The 22,483-nt window shown below is 49.6% G+C and overlaps 1 protein-coding gene across 1 annotated transcript in view; it reads right to left on the bottom strand.

Moving 5' to 3' along the window:
* Positions 1–2,196: 2,196 nt before the first annotated feature.
* Positions 2,197–22,483, bottom strand: part of CACNA2D4 (calcium voltage-gated channel auxiliary subunit alpha2delta 4) — a 114,191-nt gene continuing 93,904 nt past the window's right edge. The window contains exons 27-39 of the mRNA XM_048948412.1: positions 21,214–21,275; positions 20,244–20,258; positions 18,890–18,934; positions 17,878–17,940; positions 15,701–15,771; positions 14,773–14,848; positions 13,002–13,054; positions 11,957–12,012; positions 10,588–10,608; positions 6,461–6,578; positions 4,035–4,147; positions 3,554–3,636; positions 2,197–2,782 (exon numbers count right to left, since the gene is read on the bottom strand). Coding sequence (XP_048804369.1) covers positions 2,696–2,782; positions 3,554–3,636; positions 4,035–4,147; positions 6,461–6,578; positions 10,588–10,608; positions 11,957–12,012; positions 13,002–13,054; positions 14,773–14,848; positions 15,701–15,771; positions 17,878–17,940; positions 18,890–18,934; positions 20,244–20,258; positions 21,214–21,275 — 863 coding nt within the window. The 3' untranslated portion in view covers positions 2,197–2,695. The remainder of the gene's footprint in view (positions 2,783–3,553; positions 3,637–4,034; positions 4,148–6,460; positions 6,579–10,587; positions 10,609–11,956; positions 12,013–13,001; positions 13,055–14,772; positions 14,849–15,700; positions 15,772–17,877; positions 17,941–18,889; positions 18,935–20,243; positions 20,259–21,213; positions 21,276–22,483) is intronic.

Here is a 22,483-nt window from a genome sequence, read left to right on the forward strand (position 1 = left end):
GGCGCTCTGAAGCTTTGCACCCTGCTGCCTCTGCACGTGGCTGGGGCTGTGCTTGGTCCTCCCTCTAAAATCTCTTCGTTCTTTGCCAACGTCACCAAGGTCGTGGGTACAGATTGAAGTGCTGCAATCAAGGTGAACCTCTAGGGCCGCTGCCTAACTTTTTAAAAGCAGCTGGAAATAAATCTGGTGTGTGATTAGTATGAAGGAGCCGAGTTTGTTTTGGTTGAAGCTATTAGCAAAGCCGAGTTCCCTCTCTTTTTTTTTCTCTCGCCTGCTGTGTGCCATCAAGCACTGAGCCAAACTCTCCTGCTGGTCAGCACTTCTATGTTTGCTTTGAGTGCTCCAGCCTCACTTCTCAAGGCTGATTTCCAGAAATGCTGAGCACCAGCTGATATGCTTTCAGACAGTCCTTTAAAAAAGCAGCTCCTTGGAGAAGATCCCAAGGTGCAAACTGCTATATATGGAGGAGGCATAGCAGCCCCGTGGCAACATTGAGTGTGTCACCATGGTCATCATTGAGCACTACGGCAGCACAGAAAGAGCACACGAGGGAATCCTTTGCCCAGCATCACCTGAGGACCTTGTTCTCCCCCAGGAAGGAGGCCTGCGGTCTGTGAGCTTACCAGGCTATCCTGCACGCACCTGCAGGGCTGCGCCTGCTCAGCTCAGTTCTGGCACTCCAGAGCCACCTCGGAGTGCTTCACTTCACTGCTGTTTCCTCTGTTAACACTTGTAGTGGAACACCGGAGCTGCTGCTGCCTCTGAGCTCCGAGATGTTTGCAGCAACATTTCAAGTTGATCTCATTTTTTTTTTAGCAGCTTCAGCTCTGGCACAGAGCAACTGGGCACGGAGGCTCTTAGCAGCTGGCATAAAAGCTGAGCTGCTCCAGTTGCAAATGAGATGAGAAAATCATATGCCTGGCTGGGTTCCCAGAGCACTGATGTGTTTCCCTAACAGAGGCAAATTACACCCAAACCAGACCCGGGAGATACCTTCTGTGTTCGTCTGCAGCCGTGCTGAACCTGCACACAACTCTGGAGGTTGGCCTTGTGGTTGGCTGGGGCTGGGCTCTGTTGGATCAAGCCCATCATCCCTGTGAGGTGAGCCCCTGTGGGACAGCTGGGTCTCTGAGTGAGCTCTCTCGGACTGCAAGCAGCTGATGTGCTGTTGGGCTGATTTTCCTGTTTTTCTGTGTGTGAAATCAGCCCTGCCTGGCTATACCTGTTGGCCCACAGCAGTGTGACTCAAGCTGGGGTGTCAGCCACACCATCCAGAAGTGGTATAGGCACTCAGGGAATTTCCTCCTTTTGAATTTTAATTTTAAAAAGCCCAGTGCCTGCAGTTTGCTTACAGGGGTGGACAGGACCTTGGAGGATCCTCAGCTGTGAGTTGAGCCAGGTCAGTATGGTGCTGCACAGCTGCCGGTAAGCCTCTGTCCTCAGCTCTCCTTGCTTCTGCCAGCTGGTGGCTGAAGGAGTGGAGAGCTGGACATAATTCCTCCTCCAGTACAGGTCTGTTCATGAGGGTGTGTTTGCTGTGGATTAATGCACTGGAAATCAGCCAAGTGCATGCGCACACGTCTTCTCCAAGCGGAACAGTGCTGGGGCCATTAATCACTTCTGACAGCAAGGGCAGCCGTGCTGGGGGCAGCAGCTCTGAGCCCTGGGGACTGCCTGAGCTCTGCATCCCGACAGAGCCCCTTTTCCCTCTGTGCTCACTTTACCTTCCTTCGCTGTGCCTGACTCTGATAAGGTCACTGGATGTGCAGGAGGGAAAACGTATCCACCTCCAGAGATTGATCCACTCCCAGTGAACAATCCTCTCCTCTTTACTGCTTCTGGTTTAGCAAACCCAGCCACTACATCCCCCAAAAGACCCGGTGCTATGAGGGGCAGCACCCCCTGACCCTATCACTCCCTGGAGCACACCTGTGGGCATCTGGGCATGCTGTCTCCTTCCTATGGCCTCCACCTGTGCCCGTCCCCATGGGTTCAGCAGGGAAAGGGGTTTCTGTAGGGCCATGATGAGCACCAAACACGACACGATAAAGCTTAAATATCTATTTAAAATATGCCATATATATTCTTTTTAATGAGATGGTATGGAGCAGTTCATAGAAAAAGAGATGAAAGATGGATGCTCCCCACCCCTTGTTCATAAAGCTCTGTGAGAAGCAGCCTGTGCCTGCTGGCCAAGCTCAGGCCCAGGGCCCCAGACAGCCACGGGCAGCCTCAGGGCAGCATTGCCCCAAGGGAAGGAACCTCTCCTTGGTGAGCAACATGCAGCCCCTTCCCGCACGCACACCCACACCTGGAGAGGCATCTGAGCACTGTGCTGGCAGTGCTTGGAGCAGGTTCTCAGCGAGGTGCAGCTGCCTGGCAAAGCCGAGCTGCCTACTGTGGTCTGCCTGCAGGCAGTCAGTGCAATTCAGGGCCAAAGCCATGTCCTGAGCCCAGGGTCCTGGCTGATGACCATTGCAAGAATAGGAGAAGTTGCTTCACTACTGAGGACCCCAATGGCCCAGTACTGACTCAAAACCCCAGCCTCTCCTACAAGGCAGGGTCTCCCACATGCCCACTCTCCTAAGGCAAGATCAGCCTGGCAGAGCCCTGTGGCTCCCAGGGCACACCGCCATCCCCGGTGTCCCACAGGGTCGGCAGTTTGTCCCTCGCCGCGTCCCCACTGGGAGCAGTGTCACCGCACGAGCAGCGCTGGGGGCAGGAGGAGCAGCATGGGGGAGACTGAGAGCTCAGAAGCACCACCACAGTCCTGGGCGTTCTCCTGGAGGATGAAAAGAAGGCATTTAGCGGGCCCTGCTGGCACTGGGGGAGGAAAGGGAGCCCATGCCCAGTATGTTCTCTCCCCATGAGGAAGCCTCCTGGGGAGCCACAGCCAGTGGGACACACAAAGCCCACCATCAGGGTAGGAAGGACCTACAGAGGGATCTGGACAGTCTGGATCGCTGGGCTGAGGTCAACTGTATCAGATTCAGCAATGCCGAGTGCCAGCTCCTGCACTTTGGTCACAGCAACCCCATGCAATCCTACAGGCATGGAGCAGAGTGGCTGGAAATCTGCACAGGAGCCTGCTTTGCCAGGGGCATTGGACTACATGATCTCTAGAGGTCCCTTCCAACCGCTACAATTCTGATTTTATGATGGTGATTGACAGCAGCTGAACATGAGCCAGCAATGTGCCCAGGTAACCAAGGCAGCCAGTGGCATTCTGGCTTGTATCAGAAACAGTGCAGCCCGCAGGAGCAGGGAGACGATCATCCCTCTACACTCAGCGCTGGTGGGGCTGCACCTCAAGTGTATCCCCATCCCCTTCCTAAGGCAAGATCTGCCTGGCAGAGCCCTGTGGCTCCCAGGGCACACGGTCGGCTGAACTGTGTTCAGTTCTGGCCCCTCAGTGCAAGGAGGACATTGAGGCCCTGGAGTGTGCTCAGAGAAGGGCAATGGAGCCGTGAGGGGTCTGGAGCACAAGTGTTATGATGAGGTTGAGGGAGCTGGGGTTGTTCAGTCATACCTCAGGGTATACCCACAGCCATACCTCGGGGTGAAACGCGTGGCACGTGTCTGGTCGCCGCCTCACCTTCTGGGAGCGCATGCGGTCGCACTTCACCGATGCGTTGTGTGCAGGGCTGTTAAGGACATGGGCATTGAGACGAGGCGCAATTGCAGCACACAGCAATGGGGTGCAAACCTATGGGTGCTTCTGCATGGCCTTGGTCTGAGCAGGGTAGGTTGGGGAAGGGCAGCAGCCTCCCAGCTGCATGTTGCAGGGGCGTGGGCTGGGAGGCCTCCAGGAGCAAGAAGACGACGAGAAATGACCAATGGCTGGGAATGGCAGAAGTGTATGCAGGAGGCCCAGCAGCAGCGCTGCTCTCTCCACCACACTGTTCCGTTTCCCTGCCTCCTGCTATCCCACAGGCAGGCTGTGCACTCCACACTTTTCCCCATGGGAAATGCCAGGGGAGCAGGTTTTCCACCCTCACCAGCCCTGAGCCCAAAAGCACACAGCAGAAGGATATATTTGACTTCTTTCGCATCCAGCAGGACAGGTGGGAAGATGCTGCAGTCGCAGGTGGCATCTGTCACAAGAAGCAGCAGGTTGCTGCTGGCAATCTGCTGGGCCACAAACATTCTGCGAAGAAAAGAGAGAGATGGAGAAATGGCAGCCAGACCCTGCATGGCACCACCACTGCCTGGTGCAAAGAAACCCAAAGGAAAGCAAGCAGCTCTGGAAAGGGAAGCAGCAGAAGGCAGGGAAGGAGTGAGGAGTACACCTTGCTATGGAGAAGTGCCCAGCCAGCTCAGAAGCACAGCTCCACAGGGCGCAAAAGCCAAAATCAGAAGCAAAACCCAAATGACCAAAAACCAACCCCGAGCAGAGCCACTCCTCAGGCACATGGAGGCAGCATGAAACTGGGCAGCGTGGCTCAGAGGTGCACAGCTGGAAGGCCCAGCTTCATCAGGAGGTGTGCTGGCACTCAGCCGATCTGTATTTGTGCCCAAACAACAAGAGGGACTGTGTGCTTTGTGGTCCTCAAGGGGCAGAGTTCTGAACATCACATTACTTGAGTGAGCCATGAAGAATCCCAGTAACATCGTGAGTGCTTCCTCTTCTTGCAGCTTTGAGTCTGTCTGTCCCTTCCCTTCCCTGAGGGATGAGCAGAAAGGTCCAGGGGTGAGCATGGGCACATGCAAATAAGGATGAGCCCAGATGCAAGCCTTTGCATGACAACACCCACGTGAGGACCTGCAGAAGGGAGTGTAGGCTGTGCAGGAGCTGGAGGGCTGATGTGGGCAGGGCATACATGTGTGTGTGTGACTGTGCATGAGTGTGCACACACGTGCACGTACCTGGGCAGCTCAGAAATGGCTCTGCACACAGGAGGCTGTGTGTACCTGTGGCTGCATAGTGCCACCTCACCAGCTTGCATCACCTCCCACCCCATGCCTCGTCTGTGCCACTTCTGTTCCTCCTCTTGGCTGAGGCAGAGGGCTTCTTGGTCGGGCTGTGGGCATACAAGTTTGTGAGGATGCCCTGATCGACTCAACTGCTCTGAAGAACCAATTTCCCTGACAGCTCACTGCCCATTGTCTGCTTCTTGGCTTCGGGGAACTTCATATTTGTTTCTAGAGGTGCTGAATGTCACACGCTGCCACTTGCTGAGGCTGTTTCATTCCTTCCTGAGTGATGACTGCTCCAGGAGGTCGGACAGGCAGATTTTAACCCTGCCATCACAATGGAGGTGCCCAGAACGAAGCAGTGCCCAGCTTCTCCCTGCACTGGGAACCATCTGGAATTTCTAAAAGGCACCGGGAAGGCCTGTGTGTCTGAGCAGGTCATCAGCTAACACTCCACAGAGCCCATGCTGGGGCTCTCATTCCCCTTGAACATCTGCATGAAAGGTGCAGGAGGCACACCCAGCTCCAGGGCTATGAACCCAGCCTGCACCTATAACCATACAGGAACAGAGCAGAGCCTGGCTTGCTGCTGCAGTGCTGAGCATCAGGCAAGGCATGCTGCATCCCCATGGGGCAAGGTGCTGGTCTGTGCCTTACAGAACTCCCCCTACAACCTTTGTCAGCAAATCTATGCTCTGAGCTCAGGAAATGCGTGGCACAGCCTGTTCTTCATCAAGCCGTGCTGACTAGCACAGGCTGTTTTCCTGACCTTTAATTCTTTCCTGCAGCTAGTCCAAGACTGAAGCCAGACCAGGTAGGGCTTTGCTTTGCTTTACGAGGGATTCCAGTCAGATCTCTTTGGCCTCTGTGGGTCTGTGCAACAGCACATTAGGAAAAGCCAGGCCAGTGGAAATTCATCCTCTCTTCACCTTTCTACATGTGAGTGCTGAGGGTGCCATGTGACTGCTGAAAATGGCTCTTCTCACAATGCCTTTCTGTTATTTTTGACTGCTCATTCGCTTAAAATGAAAACAGAAATTAAAATGTGTACCCGTGTTTTGCTTTCTTTTGGTTTAACACTTCTTTTTTTCTCCTAATCCCTCCTTTTTTTTTTTTTTTGGTAGAAAAACAGAAAAAAAGGGAGAATGAAAAGCGGAAAGGAAAGCTGAAAGCATTGCAAAAAGGAAAATTTTAAGGAGAAAACATTTGCCAGAAACGTGAAAAAACAGAGGGTTCCTTTCTGAAATTTGCAGAATGGAAAGAGACCTTTTTTTCTTTTTTTGACTGCTCTCTCCCTCCTCCTCCTGACACCTCTGCTTATTAACAGATGGCTCTGATTCTTCTCTTTATCAAGAAGTGCAGCGGGGCCATTCCCCTCTCTGGGGATGCGCTCGCTGCACACACAGCATGGACATGTGCTGGGCACGGTGGCGAGTGGCTCTACTCAGGTTGTCACCATTCCCACTGCCACCAGGCTCCAGTGCTGGCACTGCTTGGGCACGGGTGCTGTGATTCCCGCTACGAGAAGGACAGCTGTAGCTCTTACTTTTGGCAGTCCCCGCACTCGATCAGCCCGTTGGTTTCCTTGATGGTCGGCTCGTACACGAACACGGGGTACTCTGTGTCGCAGGGCTGCAGTGTGTCGTGCTTCTTGTGCCTGTGGGCTGCGTGGGGAGGAGGGAGAGAACAGGCAACGTCAGAGGAACACAAAGGAGAGGTCTGCACTGTGATATGAGGTGCGGTGGGCACGGTGGGGATGGGCTGGTGGTTGGACTGGATGATCTTAGCGGTCTTTTATGACCTGAATGATTCTATAAACTAGGGCTCCATCAAGGCCTGTCCCGCTCTGCCCATAGCCTACCCGAGGAGAAGCAGCTGAGCACTGCAGCCATCCCGGCTCCCACTAGGTGGTGCGGGAAAACCAGCGTGCGCAGGGCTGCTCCACGGCTCACACCGTCTGGCCCTGCGCACAGCAGGGCGAGAGGCTACAGGGCTGGCCGCCTGCTGTCCTCACCGAGGCCTCGTGTCCTGCCTGGTCCCGGGCATGCAGTGTTATACAAAGGGCTCCGAGCATACAACAAAGATTTAAATGCTTCCCTGCGACACAGATCCCCCACAGCTGCACCTTGTGCTCTTCTCCTGAGCTCTCACCTCCCACCGAAATCCTTCCAGGCTATGGGAACACCTCTCGGTAGCATGTTTGGGTTTCTCTTTTTTTACAGATCCAGAAGCAGACAGGACTTGAATTCGGCATCAGTATTCAGCACTCTTGATAATATCTCCATTTGTGCTTTGATGACAAAAGCTACTAGCGCTTTCCAGCACAGAGCGGCTACAGAGCAGGTGACCATAAACTAGCCAGCGAAATCCCTGAAGGACTAACAGAGAGGGAAGAATGGAGCAGGAACCCTTTCCTTCAGACTTAATTTGCCATACCAGTGGCTTGGAAAATATCTAATTCCGTAACCTGTGGCCAGACTATCACAGGCACACACCTCTTTGGGAACGTATGTGCCAAGACCCCACATCTGTGACAGCTTCCCCTGCGCAGCCTGTTCCATGCCCATCTCCCTCTGGCGACGAACGTGTCCCTAACCCCCAAGCTGCTCCTCACACACCTTGCCCTGCACACCCCTCACCATCTTCACAGCCCTCCTCCGGATGCTCTCATAGTTTTATGTCCTTCTAATGTTGTGGCACCGAAACCTGCACACAGAGCTTGAGGCAAGGCCACATGCACAGAGCAGAATGGGACAGCCCCTTCCCTTGCCTGGCTGCAGTACTGGCCCTGATGCACCCCAGGACATGGTTGGCCCTTTGGGCTGCCAGGGCACACTGCTGACTTGTGTTTAACTTGCCATCAATCAGAACCCCCAATTCCTTTTTGCAGGGCAGCTCTCCTACCTCTTGTCCCCCACTCTGTACATATATCCAGAGGCTGATTCCAGTACTTGATCTCGTTAAACTTCACACAGTTGGTAATTTCCCAGCCCTTGAATTTGTCAGGATCTCTCTGCAAGTCCTCTCTGCCCTCGAGGGAGTCAACAGCTCCTCCGTATTAGAGTTGTCTGCAAACTTACTTAGTGTACCTTAAAGTCCTGCATCCACGTAATTTATGGAAACATTAAAGAGAATTGGCCTGACCCCTCAGCCCCACAGGTGTTGCACAACTGCCTGCAAGAATTTATCATGCTGCTCATGTCATGGTCCTGACAAAACAGAGATTTTATCCAGGTCCTCATTTTTCCTATATCCCCAGCAAAGCAATTCATTCTCCATTAGCTTCAGCTTGTTGGTGCAGTGTTGTTGAAGTGAATGGAGTTAAAGCAACATAAAAACAGTGGTGTGAGGGATGGAGCACAGGTAGGGGGTGAATCAGACCCAGGCTTACAAAATACAGGATAGAAGTAGTGATGAATAATCAGGGTTGTTGTGCTGGAGTTGGTGGGTTTGGAGAACAGGGCCTTACTAGGAAAGGCAGCTAAACCCACATCAAGAACATACCTGGAGCCTCAGCCAGCCCAGCACTGCTTACAGGCACACGTCTACCCAAGCTCTGATGCAGCTCCCAAACCAGACCAGAGGTAAGTGATGGAAAGTACTGCAGGACTGGCCCCTGCAAGAGCAATTCAGCCCTGGCAGTATGGGCTGGTTGCTAACATTTCTGCCCACAACCTTTCATGGGCATCCACAGTTGCCTTGCTCTGGGTTAACCTCATCACATGCACTAAGATGTACTTTAAAGCTCCTGCACAGGCTGTCTTAGATCAGCCTTGTGGCACAGGCTAAATGAAAACAAGCAACTTTACAATCTCTGACTTCTGAACCAAGACAAGACCTGAGACAGAGATTATGCTTAAGCCTACTGCCACTTAATTTGCCTGGAAGCAATGCAGCTGCAGCAGTGTTCTGAATCTCAGAGGGCCCAGCAGCATGTGCAGCATCAGCAGCACGCTGGGACTGAGCCTCTGTGTGCACACACTGAACATCAAAACGCTATCAGCAGCTCTGAGAGCCTGGCGGTCAGGGCTTAGTAAACAGTTGGAGGAGCTGATAACAAATTGCAAACTTTATAGCAAAGCGTGAGTTAATTCCCGGCTGTCATTGCTGCCATCTGCACTTCCAGAAAGACTTTGTCAGGCAGTTGGCAACCAATCCTTCTGAATAGAAAAGGCGGCCCTGCTCCTTGCTGCGAACTGTGCAGCCCAGATTGTGAGCCCTTTGCCACCAGCATACGTCACGAATGTCTGCGCCCATGTCAGTGGATTTACTCTGGTACAAATGAGACAAAATCTGCTGCTTAGATACAAATACAAAACACAGAATTTAATTGATGAGCTTGTAAAATATCCTCTGACTACATTATCTTGCAGTCAGAAAGGAACTTTTCTGAGCTCCAGAATTCTAGAAATATTCTTTCTTAGGCTGCGTGTCTTGGCTGGGAGTATCTCTGGCTTAATTAAAGGCCTTCAAATCTGCACTGTTGTCCATAAAAGCAGAAGCCCTTACTGACACAGAGGGGAGGGAGATGCTGAGAGCATTGAGAAATCTGTGGAAGCAAAAATGTCTTTTCACCATCTCTGGGAAGCAGATTTGCACAAGGAGTGCAGTCCGAATCAATCATGCCCATACTCCAGTGGCAAGCCTTGCCCTCCCAGAAAGCACAAGAATTTGGGAAGCAGAAATAGGATCAGTTCACACTGAGCAGGGATGTGCACTATTAGATCCCCTAACATTAATTCCTCTGTACGTATCCCCGAATTCACGTGTACTCAGTTTCTCTCCCACAAAATGTCTCCTTCTCTACATACGCTTTGCATTCACCAGCTTTGGCAGGCAGTCAAGAAAATGTTAACATCCCTGGCAAAAATCTTCAGCCTGTTCCTAACAACATGTGCAACCCATTCCTTCCAGCTCCAGTGGTTTCCTTTCACCCTGCCACTCCCTCCCCCGTGCACGGACCCTCGGTTTTTCATCAGCCACACTCCCCTGCTCTTCCTTTTCTTCACGCATGAGGCACATTCCAACTGTCTCTATTTCTCTATCTCTGTCTCACACATACGTCTTGCTGGGCAGAGCGCAAACCGGCAAACATGAGCCAGGTATGGAAGCAGTGAGATACAAACACAGCCACAGTCTGGACTCTGTCTGGAGGGATTTCCAGCTTTCCTGCAGGAGTGGATTTATGAGCTAGAGCATATACTTATCAGTTAAACTGCTTGAATGTACTTCTGCATTACCCTGGGGCTGGGCTGCTATTCATCAGAAGGAGCTAAACCGTGGGGTGTGGAAAAGGAGACTTAAATGCTTCTTAATATCTGAAGACTATGGGACCCACAGAAGGCATTGATTTTGGTGTAACACCTGAAAAGACAGGGGCTGCTGGGAGACATAGTGAGGGACAAGCCACATCACAGCAGCTAAGGGCCCATCTGTTCTACAGTCATTATGTGATGGTTTCATTTGTGCCTGCAGTTACTGAGCAGGCTGGCGTGTCCCTTCCCAGCTCAGCCAGCTAAACAAGGAGTGGAGGGAAAATAGCCAGGCACTGCCACACCACCGTGACATCCTTCTGCAAATTCCCTGTTGTCCAAAAAGGGGAAAATTGTCATTTCTAGCCTGGGATTTCTAGCTAGATCCTCCTCTTTTTTGCTACTCACTGGTTCTACTTACAGTGATGGAAGACAGCCTTGGCTGGAAGAGTGGCATGCACAAAAACAGTGAAGATGGAGCCATGAGACAGGTTCACATGATGGCAGCACAGTGGAGATGAGTTTGCACATAGCAGGCATGGAGATGATATAGGAGAGTTGAAGAAAGCACAAAATGAAATGGTGATGAGTAGTGCAGCAGCAAGAACCTTCTCCCTTCCCCCTCAGACATCCTCAAACAAAAATTAAATAAAGTTGCAGCCATTTACCATTCATAACGTCACTATAAGAAATCTTGTACTTGCTCATCTGACTCTTTCTCACTGATTTCTGCAGGGGGACACTCCATGCAAGTTAAACAGCATCCATCAGTGCCTCACAGAGGAAAACTGTAACTTCTACTGCTGTGTCTGCAGATCCCCTTCGGAAGAGGTAAGTGGGACTGACAGCACCCAGATGCTGGGCTGGTTCTCTGACTAGAAGGGCAATTTGCTCTCTGAAAATGAATGTTACCTTGTTAAGACCAGGAAAGTCCCACAGCTTGCAGGGAATGTTCCTCTGTCATCACCCAAAGCACCACTAGTGCTGACAGTCTGTAAGGAAGCAGTGATGGCATCTACACTGCTACATACAGGAGTGTAGATCTTGCCTGTCCCTTAGGGCTACCTTGGGGCCACTGACATTCCCTGCCTGCAGGGATGGGATGACAGAGGCTTCCAGAACACTCTGAGCAGGCAGCACAGTAGCTACAGAGCAAGTCAGTGGATTTCAACCTAGACACCTAACCCACACCTCTCTGCTTCCTCTGCTGCACACAGCTGCTGTGTGGTGCCAGGTGCCACCAGCTTCTAAAGCCAGTGGGAAAGCAAAGACCCTCAGTGCGTTGTTTGATCCATGCAGGATGACTCAACAGAGAATCCCACAGCATGGTTGAATCAAAGGATGCAAAGAAGCTTGTTCTTGGTTGAATCTTACAGGCTTTCCTGCTAGTTCCGCAGAGCCTGCTGATGTGGCACCACTGTGTCCCATCCTGTGAGCCATCACTATCAAAGACAGGAAACCCTTCCAACTGGAGGACTTTTTGGCTGATAGACATGCATGCAGGGTGGGGTGCTTGGAAGGAAAAGCCTCCCTTTCTCCTTGCAAAAACACTGAGGAAAGAAATCTGTGAGCTGCACAGACTTTTCCTTGAGCTTGGGCAGGCTGAGATGGGGGTGGGAGGGAAACAGGGTGGTGCTGAGACCTAGAAGCTGGCTTCCAGTATCTGCAAAGGGAAACGTGATGGGATGGTGTGTTCTTCCATGAGGCTTGGCTTCTCCATACAGCTCCTGCTGCCACCAGCAGTGGTGACACTCACTTGCTATGGGGTGGCTGGACTGCCGCATACTCACCGTCTGCCACATTGTCAGAGTGCCAGAAGCTACTCATGCTAAACTCCAACAGGAAGCTGTCAAAAGAGCAAGAACAGGGGATGCTTTTTCAGCAGCCTGGAAGGATGTAAGGGTCAGTCATCAAGGATGTCATCAAGGATGCAAGAGATGGCCCTGTGGCCCAGTGTGCATCACCTCTAACAAGTGTACTGCAAGTTTCCTGGCAGTGCAAGTCTGAATTTTTTAATTTGTTTGTCTGTTTGTTAGGTTTATTTATTTGTTTATTTATGGTGTGTAGATCTGTACTGTGGGATCTATACGGTGGAATAACTGAGTGGGCTTTCCCTGAAGGATATACTGTTCAGGGACCTACTGGTGAAGGGCTGAAAGTGGCAGCCCCAGAGGGGCACAGGTGGCTTATGGGGAGCCAGCACTGTGGTGACACAGACTTTAGCCACAAGCCATGTTGAACTGTGCTGTGCCAACAGGCTCAAGGCCCAGCACCTGGATCATTGCTGCCTCTAGAGTTGGGATGTTCACGATCATTGTTTCAGCCTGGGCTCAGAAAGCTGAGCAGCTCTGGTCTTAATCTGAGCTTGATCCTGATTTGAGCTTTAATTTTTATTCCTTCTGTGGTGTGAAGTATGCCTGATCCAGAGCTTGACACAAGACCCCTCTCTTCTCCCTCACCTGCCACTCAGATGGGAGCTTCCTGCTTCCTTCTGGCCTCCCTCACCCCGTGGGGGAATCACTTATCATAGGAGAGTGAGACAGGGAGGAGGACTTAGCATCAAGGACCTGCAGGGCCTCCAGAGACCCAAGTCCTATTTCTGACTTTGCCGCTTTGTACTGAGTGACTTCAGGTAAATCCCAGACCTGCTCAGGGCCTCTGCCTCTGCCTCTGTGAAATGGGAATAGTAATAGCTTTCTGCCTCCCGGGAGCAATGCACCAGGCTGAATGTCACAAAAAGGCTGACAGCGATGTCCTGTGCATAGCCTCCTCTCACAGTCCTCTCAGCTCTCACCCCGCCTAGTCTCCCAAATACCCGCATCTTTTTGTACTCACATGAGGAAATCACTTATCAGCCATTTCAGTGCAGCTAGAAAGGCATAAATTGGCTAGAGAACAAAAGAAGAAATGAGACACACTATAAGGACCTGGTCAGAGAGTATACAGTTGTTATGCAGGACCCCATGTTTCAGATCAATTCCCTCCATTGCTCAGAGCTCCTGAAGGTTGGAAATTCAAGGTCTGGGCATCACTGGAAAACACTCAAATACATCAGAAGCAGCAACTGCCTTGCTGCTAATAATATCTTCTCACCCCTCCCAGTCAGGGTCAGGGAGTTTATCACAGATGTGTGAAGGACTTTGAAGATGTAATTGCTTGATGATTTCTCTCCAGTATGGATGACCTTGAAAGCTCAGAGCAGGAGAGAAATATAGCTAAATGGGGCACCACCATTCTAGGAAGCTTTTATATTCCAATTGCAAGTGGTGTTTCTGGGACAAGCTACAGCATTGTCCAGGAGTTGGTGTTATCTGCTATTGATTAAGTTTAACTGTGATTTCATGCAGCCTTTCCTCAAGATGGCATGACTTGTACTGTCTTCCATCTGTTCTGCTATGAACTGAAAATCCAGCATCATCCCAGGGCCAATTATTCTGCAGAGGATCCTGCTGGTTCTTCACTTCGGGGTAAGTAACCATGTTTAAGCTTCATTTCTCCCTCTCCAACTTACACTCGTCCTGGAACCCAAAACATGCAGCAGTCATTGGACACGAGAGAATGTTTAATTACTGCTAATTGGCTCATCTTCAAGCAAGATATGTCAGCAAGTAGTAAAATGATTGGAGATTTGACTGATTTTTTTTCCTTTGAACTATATATATATCTATAAATGGACTTTTCTTTCTTCCTTTCTGAGGATTTTGCTACAGGGACAAAAAGAGAGGTGGAATTTGGAGGTTGATTCTTTTGTTCTCAATTCACCTACTTTTGGCAGCTGATGTATTTTGACATTTTTTTCAATTCTCGATCAAGCAAATATTTTCAGTACAATCACAATATTTTATCTATCCAGTTTCAGTATAGCTATTAAAATGAATACTTTGTTGAAAATTATTTTACTAGAAAAAAAAATGACAATGTTATGCCATTAGATGTACTTCCAGCACACCACACTTTCAGCAGTCAAATCATCATATCAATAATAAATACATCTCTGTTTAGGGTTACTTTAGCTAATTTGAATTGGATTGAGTATTGATTAACGACTTAGTTCTGCCTGGTCAAGGCTGCTAGCAAGGTAGAGAGGAATTATGTTATCTGTTGTATCAGATTAAAGAGAGGTTGCAACCTCTGATAGTTTATTCTCTGGGCTGTCAGCTCTTCTCAGCAGCTTTGACCCTTCTTTCTGTTACTCCCAGCCCACTCACACTTCACCTGAAAGGCTGACAACTTTGCCTCTCTGATGCTCTGTTCACTGTCAGGGCAACTCTCCCTTTGGGACTGCTGAATGAAAACACGTCCTGTGAAAGCATTTCTGTTCATTTCAGCTGCAAGCTGGTATGGTCTGGTTCCTGCCCCCTCCCTGTTTCTTCCAATTGTCAGTAGGATCCTACATGCCAATAGTCAAATTAGAAACCACTGTCAGTGGCCATTACTGCCTCAGAAACTTGTCTCAGATGAGTCTAGATCTTCCCAGCACTTGGAAGCAAATGGCCCTTAAGCTCTTCTGGGCAATGTGCTACACTACATGTGCTACACCACTTTGTCGGAGATGCCCAAGGAAAAAGCCTCCACAGACAATCCCTGTGTGCAGTGGGATACGTACACTGAGCAGCGGCCGGGCACCACTGTGGTGGTGGTAGGGCACCTTGCACATTGCTTGGTAGTCATACATTGTCACCCTGCAATTAAAACAAAATAAGCAGGCAGTGAAGAGCAAGCAACCCAACCGACTATGGGCCACTCATGGCAGCCTATGCTACTTTATCCTACCTGGGTCCCATTCTACAAAAAAGTTTCTGTGTGGATGAATTAAAGCAGTGGCCTGCTTAAATATGTCTTTGCTGTTAGGTCAGTGCTGGACTTTGAAAAAGGAGAAATATGGGACTTGGATTAATGTAACTGGGTCAGTATGGGAGGCAATGCATCCCTAATTACAGGTGATGAGTAAAGCAGAATCTGAAGCTGGAGAATTATAATTGTGTATTCCGTAAGTTCCCCTAGTTCCTGCTTTCATGTCGCTGAATATCTGAGTTTTCTTTTGAAATGTGCTGGGAGAATGGAGAGAGGTGGTCAGAGAGATTTTATAAAAGATTTTATAAGGGAAGGAATGTTCTCAGACAAATGCAGTGCCGCCTCTGAGACCCCTCATTCCATCTCTCATGGAAAGGCCTTCCAAGTGGTGGGAGAAAATGAAGTGCTTTCACCTCAAATGCCAGGGTGCATTTCCATAGTACTGTGCCCTGAAAAAGGCAGAGAGCAGCTGTTCTCTGGCAACACTAAGACTGGTGTTGTACATCTCAGTGCGTCAAGCCGTAGGAGGAACAGAGAGGAGGAGAAACATGCTGTGGGGTGACAATGGCTGAGCCTGTCAGGGGAGGATGTGGGCAGCTGAAGTTGCTCTGGTAGCAAAGAGCCACAGATGCCTATTCAGGCATCCTGCACTGCTGAGTAGGACTGCTTGCTGAGCCTAACGTGCTCTGCCCCACACATCAGCTGAGCAAGGATAAGCATGAAGCAGGGCACCCGCTTACCGTCTGAACATGCCCATGTTCAGTAGCTGGGTCATTACTGAGCCATCCACTGCACCAAGGAATTTTCCAATCTGCAAGCACAAGAAAGGGGAAAAAATGGCATAAGCTATCAAGAGTAAAATTTCCATGTCTAGAGTAAAATTTCTTTCCTGCTCCAGCTAACCTAGACTGTCTGGAGGTGCACTACACACCACACATGCCTGTAAGAAGGCAGTGCTGAGCTTTGACCTTCATCTGGTGAGGACTTCCCCTACCACCAGCCCGGCTAACAATCCCCAGATCCCACTGGCATGCCTGGATTAAATGTGGACTTTGTGGTCTTCTGGTCCCATTTATGTTTTGATGTCAACGACCTCAAATATCTCAACCCCAGACCTGAGAACTGCTGCTCTAGAGATTTCACATAAACAACAATTCTGGCTTTCTTGATTACTAAATCATGACAAATCCATTCAAAAATTGCTTAGAATCTGCCAAGCTCACTGCTTTGTTTGCAAGCAAGAAAATAAAATACTCATAATAATACTGAAGAAATGTGCTGTCCTTTGTCTGACTCATGGAGTTTGACATAACAAGTAGCTCCCATCTACGATGGAGCCATCCCTGCAGTTTGGGGGGACATCTTACTTTTCCTCTTACTTTTCTTTGATAGGCCCCTAGTTATTTAGAAAGCACTAGCAGATGACAGATGACTCCATTTTTTTTGAGTTGGGCATTTCCAAAAACAAACAAGCAAATCTTAAATAGATCCCGTAAATAAATGTACCTAAGATCATATGGTAATCATCTACATGGTTATGGGAAGATACTATCTTCCCAACAAGCTTTAAAAGATGTTTCACTATACAAGTAAGTATGTAACATCAACTCCCCTTTGAGCACTCGGATTTTAATCATCCCTGATGTTGAAGGTGTCTGAGCATGAAATAGCTTTTCTCACTCCTTGCTGTGACAAGGGCAGAGGGCCGCTGCAGGACCACAGATGGGGCTCCCCTAAGAATCCCTCTGCCATGTTTGTCCTTATTCCCGGCTCTGGGTTTCCACATGTCCTGGCGATTTCAGAGGTTCACAGCACAAAATGTCACCTCTGGTACCTTTTTTTTTTCTGTGATCTGGCTGTTGATAAGATTCAGGCAGTGGTTACAGGGGCCCAAAGGATCTCCACGGGGCAGGGTGTTGGATGGGACAGAGGGCTGCAGAGCACCAAGTGAGCATCATTCAGCTAGCAAGGCTACGAAGCACAGATACTGATTTAATGGTGATGCTGTCTTGAATTCTCTTTGGGGTTTAAGAGTGTGGATGCTCATGGTTATGCTGGGAAACAAGCACAGTAACTGGAACAAGCAGTATTTTCTTTATTTTTCAAGTTTTCTTTGTTTTATTTTTGGCAAAACAAGTTGTTGAACAGGGACCTTTACTGAAATAGTCACTGTGCCAGGTAGGTCACTGTCCTGACAGAAAAGAAGCTGGTTTTTCTTTGCAGTGTGCCCTCTTTATAACTTTATATCTGTCTGTATCACCCCCTGGTGATACAGTGGTGCAGATTCACTTTGCTTTGTGAGTCCCAGCAGCCCTCATTTTGGCTTCTTTGAAATTATTGTGTAATTGTCTGCTGGATTCACAATCTCACTTTTTTCTTTTGCCAGCCTATTACGAGCATGGTAACCAAGATGAGTCCAGATGGAAAATAAGGGACACACAAATTTTTATTACCAAAATCCTGTTTTATTCCTCCTTTTTCTTTTCTGTCCCAGCTGCTTTGAGATGAATGGCACTACTTCGTGCTCCACTTTCAAACTATAACTTCTTGAACAGCCTCTTATGAGATACTCTGCTACACGCTTTGTGAGAAACTGAAATACAGTCTGCCATTCATTCTCCCCTACTACTGTTTTGCCAACACTTGCAAAGAACTATAGCTGCTAAGACATATTTTCTTCTATCATAGATGTATTGCTTGTCCCAGTCACATCCACAGGAGAAAAGGAAACAAAAAGATGACATGACCGGTTCCTTCCTTATCATCACAAACTCCTGCCTTACCTGGGATGTGTTGTCCCTTCACCACACAGCCAAGTGTCACCACAACCTGGCCACCCTCGTAGCCCTTGTTGGGCTTCACTGGTGTTCAGTGAACACACCATGCACCCTCCCCTCCTTCTCTTATGTACTCTTACCTCTGGAGGTCTTTTGGAAACAAGGATAAAGCCATTATTATCAATGAGGAAGCAATTCAGAACCTGCGGAGATGAAAGAGAAGTGATATCAGAGACAGTGCTGTGTGGCTTCCACAAAGCGAAGTGTGTGGGTTCAGCCCCAACACTGTCATGCCTTGCCCAATCACACAGCTAACACAGGCTTTGGAGCACTGACTTCCCTCTGCTTCCCCATTTTGAGGTATTCAGCTTGTGACAGAGATGCTGTCATGCTATGGCTGTATGTAGGGCTAACACAGTTTGAACCACTCTTAAAGAGATGATACATCCTGTAGGCACTGACAGGATATCTGGAGGGTATCCCTCTTCTACTGTTTTCCATCTCCATAATTCATATTTTATAACCACTCATTAAATAACCCTCTCCTCACCACTTACTTAGAGGTACCTGTAGTACCTCTAAGTACTTAGTACCTGTGCTGCTTTTATCATTTTTACTTTGCAAAGTAGGAAATGGAGGCACGGGGCTCCAAAAATCATAGTCCTAGATGAACACAGGAGGATAACTGTGGTGATTCCACTCTCCTGGGCACAATATCATGTCCTCAATATGCTGAGATGTGCAAAGCAGTGGCATAAATGCAAAGGGGACAGTCCAGCACATACTGTCATACTGCTAGCCTCTCTCTCTGGCAGGCTGGTGACACTGGTGGGACTGCCTTAGAAGAGATGGACGGCTGGAGACCAGGTGTCCCTGGTGGTCTCAGCTGGGATAGAATCATAGCATGGCCTAGCTTGGAACAGACCTTAAAGATCATCTGGATCCAATCCCTTGCTGTGGGCAGGGCTGACATCTCAGTTGATGTCACTACTAGCAGAACATCTAAGTCAAGGGAATATCTAAGCTGTCCTACCCTAGCTATACAACCTCTTGTGAGATGGCAGGCAGCACCTGATGTCTGGAGAGATAGAGACCTCCATGACCATCAATAGTTCCCATTGCAGATACAGAGAGGAAATCTGGGCAACTTACATCGTCCTGACAGCTGAGTGGACAGGCACCATCGAAGGCACTGCACTGGAAAGAAAAAGCAGGAATTACATCAAGACATGATCTCATCTTCCAGCCTCCCCCTTGGGACTGCACAGGGTCTCTACACCAGCATCTCATGAAGCTCTGCAGGTCAGCTGGCATTTGGAACAAGACAAGAAGCGCCCTCAGGCTGGTCAGTCCATGGCCATGTGCAGTCCTTGTGTTGTGCCTCCCCAGTGAGCAATGCCCCCTTAGCTGCCCCAGCATACTCTCAGCAGAACTCTGTGCCCAGAGCAGAGCCAGAGCTGGTAAGGGAAGGGGCAGCAGCCAGCTCTGCTGTGCTAGCAGAGGCTGCTGTGTGCTGGCAAGGAAACAGCACGTATTTCAGCATCTGCTGGGAAATACATGGCATGGTATTTTAGATCAGAATTATTCTCAGGCGGGGTTTTTTTGTTGTTGTTGTTATTGCTGTTGGTTTCTTTATTCTCGGGACAGCTAATGATAAAATAGGATGTGAATGGTGGTTGTGTAGCCCCAGGCACCATCCATTTGTTTCATTTAGGATTTCTGTGTACTGGATTTGACATGTGTTTCACAACACTGAATCGGGTGGGGACACGAGGGGTTAAGTGGCGAGTAACAAAGCCCTTCAGGTGCTTATTGATTCTGTAATTGTTCGGAGTTGGTGGTGGCTGCCCATGTCTGTCTCTTTGTGTTATTTTTCACGCTATTCCTGCTAGCAGCTGAGAAAGGGAAGCTGACACGGCATTGCCATTTCTGTACATGGGGTCCCCTTCCTGCCAGAGGTCTTCCAGGGCCAGGGGAGGATGCTGACGTGTTGCAGCCTGCCTGCTCCCCCCTCCCCCACTGCCCTTTCTCTCTGCAAAGCCCTTATTATGCAGAAGCCCCAGCCTCTTTCTGGATGATTCTCAATACCAAGAAGCAAATTTCAAAGTACAACAAAGCCATTACTCTAAGGTAGGATTTGTTTCTCATCCTGAGTTTAGAACAAACTCTATTTCCAGGTTTCCATCCCTCTGCTCAGTTTCGAGGGAGGGCCAGTGATTGTCACATTGTTTGCACTACAGCTCCAAGCAGCTCACGGAGGCTGTGGGGAAGGTGGCTTCACCCACAGATGCAAGCACAGCCTCACTGCTGTCTTTACGGAGCACAGCAGAGAAATACAGCCATAAGGAGCCAGCGTGACCACCTGGGGGTCACGTATATGGGACAAACAGACTGGGGCCATCTCCCCGACTGCAGGCCCCAGAATGACCTTCAGACCCCCTGCACACCATGACCTTCATGCACTGGCACCCAGTGTACTCAGCAATGCCAGCCAGTGCCTACTTACATCGGTATCGTTGGGCTGGGGGCAGCCGATGTAGCATGTCCAGGGCAGCAGGAGAGAGAAAACAGAGCTGTTAGTACTGCCCATGTGAGTCTACGGTCACAGGAAGCCTGGCAGGATTTTTCCTACAACCATGTTGTACAGGTGCTTGGAACACAAGCCTCCTTTCAGCTTCTGTCATAAGCACCCCTATTTTCAAACAGCTGAAATGGGCTTGTGCCCATGTTTGTGTTTGAGCCACATGGGTATGGTCTGCAAGAGATGGGGTGCCTCTGCCTCCTGCTACCCAGCCTCCTGAGTACCCTCCCAGCCCCCTGTTTTCCCAGCCCTCACCTTCTGACTCTTCCCTGCCGACCACCAAGAGCATGTCCACTGCATGCTGCTCCAGCCCAGAGTCTGTTGTCCCCGCCAGTGGCAAAACCCATGAGGAAAGCCCCCGGTGTTAGTAGGATGGGGTTTCCCCTCTTCTGCCCCTCAGAGGAGGACAGCTTCCTCATGGCACAGCAAGGGTTCAGAATGAGCACAACACTGAAACTTTATCCCTGCAGCAAATCATTTGTATTTTGGCAAGCTCGTAGCATTTTGTTACCATCATCAAGATGATAAAAGAGGACAGAATATTTTTTTTCCCCCATGTTCCTGAAATTTCAGATTTCCGTGAGGTTTCTGAAAGGCAGGATGAGCAGAGACATGTTTCCACAATTAAATGTCATATGCAGCAGAGCTCATGCTGGGCTGGGATGCTGACACCATCACCGTAGTGATTATGGAGCAGACCTGGGGCTCAGGCGGCATTAGTGCTGTCAGAGGATTAGGGAAATGTGTGGCTTCCAACTAATCTACTTTCAAAATCTTTTAATATGAATTTCACTGCAGCCCTTATGAAGATACCACCACTGTGCATGATGCACTGCAGCCCTGGCCCAGCTGACCAAGAGCACTGCGTTGCCTGCACGCTCAGTGATGTTCCTACCTGCTGCATGGCCATCCAGAACTTGCGTTGGAGTAACTCCAGCTTGATTTGCACGCCCACCGCTATGGGAATAGGGGAGGAGGAAAAGAGGAACGTGTGAGAAAGAGAAAGACTAAGTTAGGAGTGGAGTGCTAAACAGACTGCAGTTGAGAGTCAAGGCTTTAACAAGGTAGGGCTGAGGAGGACGCTGGCTGCTACACTGAGGCACTGACACCTCCCTCCTGCTGAATACTGCCGACCTACAAACTGAGAACACCACCACTGAAACAACATCCCCCTAAAAAAACAACACAGAGAGAGCCTGTGCGCTTTCATCTCTGCCCTTTGTGGGTTTGTCCAGCTGGAATGGACTGCTCTGATCCTCCGTGTCTCATCTCCTTACAACCCAGTATCAATCAGCAAAAAGTAGGGCAGCATGAAGAAGGGATGAGAACCTCCCCCTTCTCAGGGGGAAACAACAGTGATTGAAATGGCTTTTAAGCCACCTCAAAAGCACAAAACCACTAATGCCCCTTGAGGAGAGCATGTGGGGTAGTACTGCAGTGTTACCCCAGCCCAGCCCAGTGCACACTCCAAGAAGTTTGTGTTTCTTAATGAAGTGCACCCTAATTTCTCAGCTTAATTGCTCTTCTATTCCCAGCACCATGTTCCTGAAGCATGGCACAGCCCCACACTGGAAGAAGCCAGGCAGGGTCTCCCTGACAGAACAACACAGCTGTTCTGATGCTGAGATCTGATGCTCTCATTTGGATGGGTGTGAATTAAAACCAGAGTATCGTGGTGGTAATTTCCATGCAGCACACACAAAGCCTGGCACCAGCAGGGTCACAGCCATATCGTGGCAGCTCTGCCTTCTGTAGCAGTGTCAGAGCCCTTCCTGTCACAGTCCCACTGCTCACAGAGATTATGGAATCCCATTCATGTGTATGCCCCTTACCCTGCTGCAGAACAGCTCTGACTGCCAGTGACTGGGGGAAAAGAATGATTTTGTACAGCTGCCCTAAGTCCTAAGTCCCGCACTGCACAAACTAGACAAGACACAGCTCTCACTTGAGTTTCCTCATTCTCTTTTATAGCTTCTCAGGAAACAGCTATTCCCCTTATCACAGCAGATCACATCAGTGCCACCAAGCATTATCCAGGCCTTATAGGTTTTATGAGACTGAAAGAGGAGTTGACACCAACACAGCTAACCTTGCATGGCACAGACACACTGAGTGGCTCATGTTTTTGCCGGTGGGAACATCTATCCCCACAGTGTTCTTCTGAG

Source organism: Lagopus muta, chromosome 1 (genome assembly GCF_023343835.1).
Source record: "Lagopus muta isolate bLagMut1 chromosome 1, bLagMut1 primary, whole genome shotgun sequence".
Taxonomy (NCBI): Eukaryota; Metazoa; Chordata; class Aves; order Galliformes; family Phasianidae; genus Lagopus; species Lagopus muta.